Source organism: Chamaea fasciata, unplaced genomic scaffold (genome assembly GCF_029207755.1).
Source record: "Chamaea fasciata isolate MVZ Bird 193981 ecotype frontalis unplaced genomic scaffold, bChaFas1.0.hap1 SCAF_1, whole genome shotgun sequence".
Taxonomy (NCBI): domain Eukaryota; kingdom Metazoa; phylum Chordata; class Aves; order Passeriformes; family Sylviidae; genus Chamaea; species Chamaea fasciata.
Window position 1 is genome coordinate 142,959,323 of NW_027094086.1, and position 11,799 is coordinate 142,971,121.

Genomic DNA, 11,799 nt, shown 5'->3' on the forward strand with positions numbered 1-11,799 from the left:
TATTTCACATTTGACAATATAGTTTGTCTTGAGCAGATATAGGATTTTGTCTATCAGGTCCTGAAGAGAAAATCCTTGTTAAGCCAAGGATGACAATAGCATGTGCTTGACCCAAAATTTCAGTCTGATCCTCATTCTCTACATATCTATTAATATTAATCTGAAATATTCCAAGTTGTAAAGGTGCAACCTTCCCTGCCCCTGCTGTTTTGGGTTATTACAGGTGCCAGGTCAGAACCAGAACTGCAGTTTCCCCTCCAATCACCCTGTATCTTAGTAAGGTGGCAGCATTTTTCCTGTGCTTCAGTGCACTAACAGGAACTTCGTGTAGTTTTTGATGCTCTTCTATTACTGCCCCACCCATTGCAGCCTTCACAGCAACATAAACTCATCACAAATGATTATTTGCATGAGCAATCCAAACCTTACTAAACCCAGGCATTTTTAATTAATGGAAGTTTAGTAAAGTGTTCATATTTGTAGATTTAACCCCATCTTAAATTAGTCTTGTATAGAAATATAAACACTTTACTGATACATGAAAGTCAGGAATAAGAATATGGAAGAAAGTATTTTTTATGTTTGTTTATAAATGGTTTCTGCCACGAGTAATTGCTCATGGTATTGCCTGGAACTGCAACATCAAGGTATTGAAATACTGAACCTGAAGTACCTTAACCACTAACATAAAACACACACTTGAACACCAAGTACAACCAAAAAGGATGACAGGACTAGAAATTATTTTTAATACATTTAATTATGATTTTAAATTTAATTTTTTGATTTTGATTAGTTTTTATTTTTGATTCAGAAGACTGCTCATCTTCTCTGTGTTTTACCAGATTTTCTCTTCCCAGCCAGCAGATGTTTTGGCTTCAAGTTAAATATGTGCCTGTCTGCCTCTCCTTTCCTGCCCAGGCGATTCATTTTCTTTTGAGCTTTCTTTGCCATGATCTTGACCTTCTTCACCATCTATTTAAAGACAAACAAACAAATATGCAGAGTGACTTCCTCAGTAACTAAGGTAACAAGGTTTACCCTTAAAAAAACCCACTAAGGTGGATGGTTTTATCAAGAACATTATCACCAAGTCTAAAGTAGTATGACTGTGACACTGTCAAAGTGACACTAACCCTCCTTAGCAAAACTTTCCAGTACACTAACACAGGACCATGCTATCCCTGGAATTCCTCACTTACTAAAGGTGGAACTCCACAGTTTTCAGAATTCTTCCCTCAGACTTTCATTTAGAGACAAGAATGAAAATCTATTTCCTTGGACTGTATTATTACATGTTATTTGTAAGAAAGAAGTACAGAAACAAAGAGTCCAAATGAAAAGATGGTGAAGCTGCAGGGAGACCAAACACAAACTCTGGACAAATGTAACCAGCCTACTCTGTAGTTTCCCAGGAGCTGCTCTAGGTGCAACCATGCTGGTTTAGCTGCCAGACAGGTGAGCACAGATAAATGACAAACCTTTTCATCCCGAAGGCCAGACACGTCCCGAGGTGTGCGAGAGCAGCTGCGACTGCGCGACACCGACCGCGGGGTTTCTGATTCGTCCCGTTTGCGCTTCCTGGTGGTGCTGCGTGACCTCCTCACATAATGTGCCTGAAATTGGAAACATCATTTCACCTTTACAGCCAGAAACTATCAGCTCATTTTTAATCAGACTAATAGGAGAAACAGGAAGTGGATTGCTGTCATAAATTATATTGGTTATTCCATAGTAAGGTAAAAATCTTGACAGCTGTTGGTCGCTGCCTCTCTGTCCTACAGGAACACTCAAATTTCAGTGAATATTTGCTATTTTTCCTCCACAATTACTAACCAGTTTTTTCTTCGGGGGAAGTAGACTCATATGTAATCAATAAAAAGATAAAAATTAATGGATAGCAACACTTAAGCAACTTTGCAACAGCAAAATAGCAATGATGAACCCTACCCTGATTGCCTGTGTACCAGGCAAAGCCCCAAAGAATTTCAGACATGAAGACTGATCATGTTATAGCACAAGTATCACGTTCCTACATTGCTCCTACATCACCATGGCATGGCAGCTCTGAGAACTATAAAATGCTTGCTTCAGATGTGTAATGTTGACAGTTCTTGTTTCCTAACTCCTTGTTTAGCTAAAGAATTAGAGATCTCAAGATCCAGGGAGCTGTAATACTGCTGGATTTGCTGTACAAAGTGTTTTGGGTTTTTTTAATTTCTGTTAAAATAAAATGTCTCCTGAAGGCCAATCTCTGATGAAGTACTTTATCTGTCTTACATTTAAAGATGCCAGCTGCCCTCAAAAACTTCAATTACAGCTCACGGAATTAATGAACTATAAAAAGATAGGCCTGATCTGTCACTATTAGTATTCCTGACCTAGTAGAGTCTCATCCAACAAAGCAGATTTGAAAACTAAAAAGTATGCTGAGCCAAGCCTGTTCTTGAATCCCACACAAATTCCAAGAAAGCAGTGCACATGTATATATGATTCTTGATAAATGTTAGTTTTTCACCTTATCCAACCTGTTTTGATCACATTACTCAAAAAACTCCAGTATCAACTGCCTCACCTTGCAGTTCCTAATTCATCCTTAAGAGATCCCACCTTTCTCTTGTGACAACTATAATAAGCATTTCAACTGTGCTCCAAGAAATTTAAGTCTCTTTTAGATAAATGTTATGCTTAATTAGCAAAAACTTACATCATCTTTATTAGTCATGTCAAGTCCAAGATCAGTCATTTCTTTCTCTAACACCTTCCTCTGGACCTGTAAAAAAATTGAGGAAAACAAAATTCTTTCAAAAAAATCCTTCCACCCTACTTTTTGTCTCAATACACCACCACAAATCCATTATATTCACTGTATATTTCTGGCTTTATCACATCCACAAGCAGGTCATTGACGTACTACCTTCACATTTCATTTTTTGCACCCATAAATTCTGCTTCACAGGACAGCAATGAATGGCCCAGCATTTCCTAAAGATCTTATGTTTGCCTTTTTGGGGGGAGGCTGACAAGGACAGGTAGTTCAGTCAAAAATGTTTCCTTTTCTCCCAAAAGACACACACTCTGGAGAAGGTAAGAGATCGTGGGGGCAACAGCAGCTAGGTTCATTTTCTCAAAATGTCTAGTTATCAGTTTATTACTTTGCAATTGTCCTGGACTGGTCAGAACAGACTCTGCCATAAGAAAGAGTGATATCTGGCTACCAAGAAGACACATCACCTTCTCCAGAAGCCATAATAAATTTTACATGATTGATTTTAAGTAATTATCTAATTCTTATAATTATTTGAATTTTAAGCAAACAGACAATATACAATGAAACAACCCAGTTAAACAAACTGAATCATATTATTACAAACCTTGTCTGCAATATTTATGGAGTTTTACACAAGATGCACTTATGTGACACAAAAGAGAAAAAGGGCTACTACTATCCCTCCTCAGCTAAGCAATGACCAGAACTCCTGGGAGAACAGAAGGAAGCAAGCAGTGAAAGAGCCAAGTATGAACAAAAGCCACCAGTTCCACCACCTGACAGCGATGCGTGCTTTCATGATGTTACATAGCAGCAAGATTTTTTTACAGAACATTTTCTACACTCACCTTTTTAGCTGTTCTAGGCATCCTTGGACCATGGACGTCTTTCTCCTTTGACTGCAGGATTTTCAGTTTCTTCTTTTCTCGTATCTTTCTTGCCAATTGTCTGATTTCCATCATTTCTTCATCTTCAGTTTCTGGTTCACTGTCATATTCTCCAGCAGCTTCTCTCAGCTCTTCTTCTTTTTCCAATTCTTCCAGTTTCTTAGATTTTGAAGAGGTAAAATGGAGATCAGATCCTTGACTTATGATCCTCAACATTACATTTGTACGTGGTCCTGGGCCATGGAACTACATTACCTGATAACCACACTGAGCCACACCTAATGGAGCTGGTGATCCAGGTTACTGTGAACCCATAGACACACTGCTGTGCAAACTCCATCACTCCACACTACTACTTGGCTAAATTTGTGTGGCTGCCCAAAGCTGCCCAGTGTGTGAAAGCAGCTGTACTGTCCTGTGAGCTGTGCTTGCTATGCCATTTCTGGAAACAGACTGAAAAACCCTTCTATTCTGACATTCAGCATGAGTCCAGAACACCAGCAATTCACAGGAACTCAACTGCATAACTGTCAGGCTCTGTGGGCTGCACTTAACACCTCTCCTTAACAAGCAGCAGGAAATCCAAACAGTGACTGTTATTAAAAATGTTATAAACATTCAGTCCATATCCTCCACAGACATAAATCTGATGGATGAATTTCATATTATTAAAAATACATAAAGTTTGATAGCAACATTCCTGTAGCTGTAGTCAAAGAACAAAGAAATCTTAGTTCTAGTGCAAACCTTGTATTTTGGAATGGAACAGGTAAGATCACCACCATTCTGACAAGGTGAAGCAATTTTTCATTCCTCTGAAATTCTGTCCTTGAGCATTCAAAAAATAGTATCTTTTCCCATGTCAAGTACAGACAATGCAAAAAAGAACAGGTTCTCATGATACATTGTTTTTAATCAACAAATAGTAACTGATGTTAAACAAGTAAGAGATAAAGAGGAAAGGAAAAATGTAAAGCAAAAATGAAAAACTCACTCTCATTATATCAGGATCAATGTAGTCAAGTATATTATGGCCTTCCCATATCTCTGGAATCTTATCATATTTCTCAGATGAATTCATTAAGTCCCAGTATTCTTAAAAATACAAAGAAAGTTGATAAAGAGACAAAACTCAATTTCAAAGAATGTTCCATGACAAAAGCAACACTCAGAACACACACACAAAAGAAGTGTGTGTTTCCTATCCCTAAGAATTTGGCAGCACCTCTGCTATATTCACAAATATTTCTGATCACCATCCTACTGTCAAAGATTGTTCAGTTATGGCTTGACCCACTGCCCCATGACATGCCAGGCAACAAATACCCAGCTGAAACACAATATACACTGTTCTCCCTCATACTGATGCTTTCTTAACGAAGAGAGCATCAGAAATTAATGAAGTACTACAATACAGAATGGAAAGAAAAAAATCACTTCAATCATCAGACCAGCTGTTTCATGTCTGTGATTCCAAAATGGGAAAGAACTGAGTGACATCACAAAACACATCAGTAAAGATCACCAGTTCTGGAACAGAGGGATAGTATGTAACGAAATGGGGGCCCTGGCAATTAGTTGAAAGGAGTCAGGTTTAGGTATTCCCCCTTAAGGCTGAAATAGCCACACTTTACTTTTCAGTAATAATAATGATAATACCAATTCTTATCTAATACTTACTCTGCAGATCCAAAATATAATCATCTCCCATTTCAAGTTCAATATCTCTCTCCTGCAAAGACATACATGGTTTTAGATACCATCTAATTTAGAAGCTATGGGCTAACACAACGAATTTAAAATCCAGCTGCTGATTTCCTGATTTAGAGATGCCACTTACCAATTTCCTCTTGGGAGTGTCTACCTCCATGCGTTTCTTACGAGCTACTACTCCATCAGGTATAAAAGGCAGTCGCTCCTGGAATAAATTCACCCCGATAAAAAAAGGGAAAAGAAGTTCACATCAATTTTCTTGCACTGCTATAAATCACCAGCTGCACTGTAATGTATTTCTGCAGAATACAAAATACCAAACTCCCACCAGGAAAGGCACTTACAGATAATAAATAAGAAAACTTCATCATATTAATCTGTTCCCAGATTAACAATGACAGAATTCTAATCCTACTTAAGAAATACATTAAAACGTGTAAACATGTAGCCTACCTTGTTATCTCTTTTGTTTGGCATGGCCAAGTGTAATCTATTCAGTACTTCATTCACTTTGTTTCCTTTCATTTTAGTATCAACACGATGGGCCAAGAGTCTGTCACAGGCCTGAAAGTGCACATGGCAGCATAAGGTGAGGAACAAAACCTTTTAGATACAGCAAGTGACACTGCAGGCATCCAATCCCAAATATCTAGCTTCACAGCCTATTCTCTTTTTGTCTTGTACCACTTAACTCTCAAGAAAGCATAAAATTATTTTATATTAAAAGCATCAGGGGAAGATGCATATGCAGATATGTATTTTTTTTAACAGGACTCAGAAAAAAATCACAATTTAAAATAAAAATTATTATGACATTATTTTTTATTTTCACCCAAGTTTGCTGAGGTGTAATAAGGAAAAGATTTTTGAAGTTTATCACTATAATGCAGTTTAACTGAGATTAAACTCATACAAAGTAAGCAAAATGATAGCTGCTCATTTGGGATGAAACTTAAGAATACTTACCTCTGTTTTAACTTGGATTACACCTTCTTCAGTCAGCGTACTTGTCTCTATTACAGAAAATCCTTCTCCTTCAAAAGCTTCAAATATTTTCTAAAATTGAAAAATTATCCCAAATGACATCCTGTGCATGTCTAATATACCAGTACATTAAGATCAGAAATCTTAATCCAATATGAATACATACAATGCATTACTATTTTATTAGAAGGTGTTTCGAAAAGGATGACGGAAAGTTTGCCATTATAGTTCTATTTCATCTCTTTCTTCTTGTATAAGTAAATAACTACTTTCTAAAAGACACCTATAAATGACCCACAAGGAGAAAAAAAAAAAAAGAGTGAGAGAAACACAAATTCTATATGCTTTAACCTGTAGATACAATCAAATTAACGCCTGCAGGACCTTTAAGTGCAACTGTTCAGCGACACCTCTCAATCTAGTGCTCACTGTGTCTAACTGTCACTGAAAAGATTATTGAGTAAAGCTATTGTCTAACTTCTAATTACAGAAGTAACTGAAAGTTCTCACATCATCAAAGATTTCTGAAACCATTGTGAACCTGCCTTCTGTTTAGCATTTACAATATTCAGGCAAGGACTACATCGACAATACTAAAGAAAGATGGAGTCAAGACCTACAAAGCTGCCTTCCACTGCACTATTAGAGCAGTTTAATAAAGAAATGATCATGCAAAAGTTTTTGCCCAATAAAAATTATAACTATCCACAATGCACACACAGTATTTTCGTAAACATCAGAAAACAAAGAGGTGAGAGAAGCATCCTAACCTGACTCTCTTCAGGAAGTTCAGAAATCCTCCTCACATCGCATTTGTTTGCAACAATTATAAGTGGCTGATAAAAAGGCAAAAAAAAAAAAAAAATCTTAATTCAAGTTACCATGTTATAAACCCCTCAGGTTTGCTAATAATGTGAATGAAACTCACCTTGTTAGCAAATAATGGCTTAATATTTCTGAAGAGCTCCACCTGCTCCTCCAGGCTATGCCCACACTGCTCAGACACATCCATCACATAGAGCACAGCAGCACGCAGATGAGCCAGGGCAGTGATGGCCTGCATCTCAATGGTGTTCCTGTCCTCCAGGGGGTGATCCAAAATACCAGGAGTGTCTACTACCTACAATTAACATCATTAAGCCAAGTGTTACTGATCAGCTATTGCAGAACACGTTTGATCATCGGTATTGTCTTTTTTAAGACAATGACTTTTTTTCCTTTCAGTCACAAATAGCACTGTGAGCTCTGCCAAACTGAGAATGTGAAAATGTAGAAATGAGAGATGAAATGAGGTTTTATAACCAACACTCCAAGTATTGCAGAGGAAGGGAAAATGCTGCTCCAGCCTGGCCCAGAATTTTCAAGTGATAAAAAGTGATCTGGCTTTAGTCAATAATTCCATTTCCCATCCTCCCTCCAACTAAAAACCAAGCATGTACATTTTTGAAACAGGTTTTGACTGCTGCCTCACTTGGCACACTGCACCTTGCACAGCAGCTGTCAGACACAGCATGTCTCATCAAGATACAAAAATGCAACCCCCGAGGCAAAAGGGCAAATCAGGCTATAACCAGCTCACTCTTTCAAGAAAATGCAAAATAGTGACAGTTCTTACCTGCCAACGTAGATACTTATAATCCATATGTCCCACAAAGAGAGATTTCGTGGTAAAGGCATAAGGCTGCACTTCTACATCTGCTCTTGTAACCTTAAAACAAGATTTAGTCACACACATTTATTTAAAATTTCCTGAAGTTGCAAGCAGTATATCCTAATTATAATACACTTCCTTTGCTACAGGGGAAAAAAAAAGCTAAAAATTGGTTATTCTAGTTTCTCTGCAAGTATTTGTCTATCAGAAAATATATGCTAATAGGATGCTATTTTGGAAAAGATAAGAATTTTTAAGAGTGAAATCTATCAAAATTTTCCATTTATTCCTCCAGGAATTTCATTCAACCTCTACTCACACATTTGAACTTGTTACTGCTCACATCAGACATTGCCACAACTATATCAAATTGTTCAGAAGTTACCTTATTTTAACTAGACTGTATCTCAATATTATTTATGGAAAAACCACTCACACACCTTATTTATAAAGCTGGATTTGCCAACATTTGGGTAGCCACACAGCAGAAGAGTTCGTGTATTGGGATCAATGGTTGGCAAACGAGACAAATGCTGTCGCACTGAAATGTTAAAAAAAATTTAAAAAAAAATTAAGTATCTATGATAATTTAAGTTTTACTGAGATGAAATAACAATATATATGCTGAATAGTTTACATAAAAATTAGTGACAATCCTGATGTAATATGATCATTTATGAAAGTATGTAATAGTTTGCAGACTCCACAAGTCCGCAACAAAAATAAAATTTCATAAATATTTAAGAAATGAAGACCACTGTCTTACATCTAGAGTGACTCCACCAAATCAGGTAACGTAACCTGAAGGACTAATAAGACTGAAGTAAGGAGTAAAGTCCGCAAAATCTTCAGCAACATTTTTCACATATATGTCAGTGTAAAGAATAGTAATTAAAAGCATGCCTGTGACTTTTAAACAAAGAAAAAGCTTTATCACTGTCAGTAATACCATAAAATTTAATAAATATTCAAAGAGAAAACTATTTTGTTGAAAAATAAACACTCAGTATTTGGGGATCTTAAAACTGTTCCTGTGTTTCCTGGATCTCTAACAAAGGGATTCTAACTGCTACTAAGCGTAACAAACTTTATATCCAATTCAGGTGCCTTTTTTCAGGCCGTATGTAACACCGACCTTGCTCCAGATACTCCAGGCTCTGTTTCTGTCTCTTGATGATGGTGCACATGCGCCCCAGGGCCGCCCGTTTGAGCTGCTTGCAGCGGTACAGGGAGTCCCCGTACTTCATCAGCCGCACGTAGTCCTTGGCGACACTGCGGGCACAGGAGGGAAAATTCAGCCAACAACCCCCCAGACACGTGCCAAAACAGAGACATCAACGGCCCTTACTTGTCAATCAGGTTCTTGGCAATATTGATCTGCCCCAAAGCCAGCTTGTAGTGGTCTTTGTCGTACAGAACGTTCATCAGATCCGCATAAAAAGGATGAATATCCTAGAACAAAAGCATAATGTTAAGTCTCATATTTTCTTACTCTAAGATGACTGTTTCCTCTTGCACCCAATGTAAGTTCTTTTTTTTTTTTTTTTTTCCTCCACCACGGCAACACAAATGACACTAAAAGCCATACAATTTCCATTACTATCTCATGTAAGAAAAATAATCTGCTTGGTCATTAAATGCATGAATCTCAATTGTTCTGAATTTCTTCTGCAAACACATCTTTGACTTATTCATACGGAGTTTCCATTTGATCTTTTGCTTTCTAAAATACTTTACATTACAATTCAAAGTCTTTTTTTAAAGTAAAAAACTGCAAGAAGCCAACAGAAATTCTCAAAAAGGAAATTAATATCATAGCAGAAACACAGCAACACTACTAATTCCTTTTTTTTTTTCCCTGAGTGCTGCATTAAATACTTTACAAGCTTGGACAAAAAAGGGGTTTTTTAATGCCCAAATAAATCCTTACCTTTTCAAGGAAGTGGCATCTCTGGTACAAAACTTTTAAGCAGAATATTTTGGTTAGTTATGTACTTACCTGAAAAAGTTTCATCAAGTGATGTTTAAAAAAACCCCAGAATATATTTCCAGGAATTCTGGAGGAACACTCACTGGAGTGAGCGTTATCAAGAAAATTATCAAGAAAAACAATTTAACAGGTGAATAATTTCAGTCAGAGCAGAAAACTGCCCACATAAAAGTCCCACTGGCCAAATGCATCCAGTTGCTGTTGTTGGAAGTTAACAGTTGTTGCTGTGTTTCTAACACAACCCTTTATGGGGCCAAGGACATTTATGTTGCCAAATTAACTCCTGAAGATGGAAAGTAATATGATATGTTATATTTGCAGATATTTCCTAGAGAAGACTAACCATAAGCACAATTTCCATATGCACACACAAAGAAATAGGCAGACACAATATACTTAAAAACTCCCACATTTTGTCTTCATTTAAAAGCCCCTTCTGGCAAACATATCTGAGCAGCTAAAAGCTTATAAAATTCAGCCTTTAATGACCACCCGCGGGCACAGCAGAGACTTCTGTTCCTCACAGGAACACACTACTTTTGCAGTACATGTTTTGCCTACTACTCACAGTAAAATCTACTTGAAATCAGCCAAATTGTCTACACAGAGAAATCAGCAAATGAGAAAACACTTACATCTAATTTTGGGAAATCTGTTAAGATCTGAGTGAGTCTGTCATGGTAGTTCTGTTGGGTATATTTGACTTTTCGCATATAAAACTGCCGAATCCGATGGATTTGGTAATGTTTATGAATGACAGTTGGGGTCTTTCGCTGAGTCTTTGACAACGTCAAATCTATAAAGTCCTGCAATCGAGGAAACATGATTAATTACGCAAAATGTCGAGTTCTTGTGAAGGCAGTAATTTTATTTCGGCGGAGGAGGAGCGTGCTGATGAGTTAAGTGCACCCACAGTTTGACAAGTGTGTTCTCGGGCAGGCAGGAATAAGCAGTTTGCACATTCCTTGTCCGGTTTCTATTTCGGCTGCCCCCGGCCCAGCCGCCCCAGAAACTCCGAGCCCTGAGGGGAGTTCCCCTCACGGTGCTTAATTTAAAACCCCTTCCTCCGACTGGCAGAGGACTTCATTTTGAAGCAAGACGCTGCGTTGAGTTTCGGCATGACGCAGGTCAGGAAAACAGGAGGGATTTTGTGAGGACTACCCCGACACCCCCGCAGGGAGAAGCTCGGCCTGAGGATCCCTGCTCAGGATCCTGACAGGACTCCCCCGGCACTGGACATGGTACGGGCCGCCGGGCGCAGCAGCACCAGCCCAGGGCGAGTCCACGGCCCCGCGGGAGGAGGCGAAGGCCGACACCACGCCGGCACCGCGGAAGGGGCAGGAGGGCAGCGCGGTCCTCGCAAGCCGCCGGTCGGAGGGACAGGAGGGACGGCCCGGTGCGGAGGGCACTGAAGGCAGGGGCCGGGGCAGGAACGGGGGAGCGCGGCCGTACCTTGGCAGACGGGACCACCGTGATCTTCTTGAAGTTGTAGAGCGCCATGGCCACCGCCAGCGCCGCGCCACGCGCTGGAAAGGGAGCGGACCCCGGGCTCTCGCGAGAACTCCGAGTCCGGCCCGGGAAGGCGGGACAGAGAGGGAGGGAGGGAGGAAGAGAGGGAGGGAGGGAGGGAGGAAGAGGGGGAGGGAGGGAGGGAGGAAGAGGGGGATGGAGAGATGGAGACGGAGAGGGAGGCAGCGAGGGAGATTGGGCAGACGGAAGGGAGGCAAGCGCTTGGGCTTGAGTCTGGATCTTGCCAGAAAAGCACCTGATCCGAGCAGGGTTCTAGCAATGGCTCCCTGCTGTG

At 39.3% G+C, this 11,799-nt stretch overlaps 1 protein-coding gene across 1 annotated transcript; it reads right to left on the reverse strand.

Annotated features, from left to right (window-relative positions):
- Positions 1 to 741: 741 nt before the first annotated feature.
- On the reverse strand, positions 742 to 11,528 carry GTPBP4 (GTP binding protein 4). The gene is made up of 17 exons (XM_066200517.1): positions 11,448 to 11,528; positions 10,631 to 10,801; positions 9,354 to 9,457; positions 9,141 to 9,277; positions 8,446 to 8,546; positions 7,970 to 8,062; positions 7,283 to 7,474; positions 7,125 to 7,190; positions 6,337 to 6,426; positions 5,824 to 5,934; positions 5,498 to 5,575; positions 5,338 to 5,389; positions 4,652 to 4,752; positions 3,619 to 3,816; positions 2,708 to 2,773; positions 1,482 to 1,616; positions 742 to 975 (listed from the first exon to the last, which is right to left on the reverse strand). The coding sequence occupies exons 1-17, from the start codon at positions 11,493 to 11,495 to the stop codon at positions 823 to 825; spliced, it is 1,896 nt and encodes a 631-aa protein (XP_066056614.1). The 5' UTR covers positions 11,496 to 11,528; the 3' UTR covers positions 742 to 822.
- Positions 11,529 to 11,799: the final 271 nt, after the last annotated feature.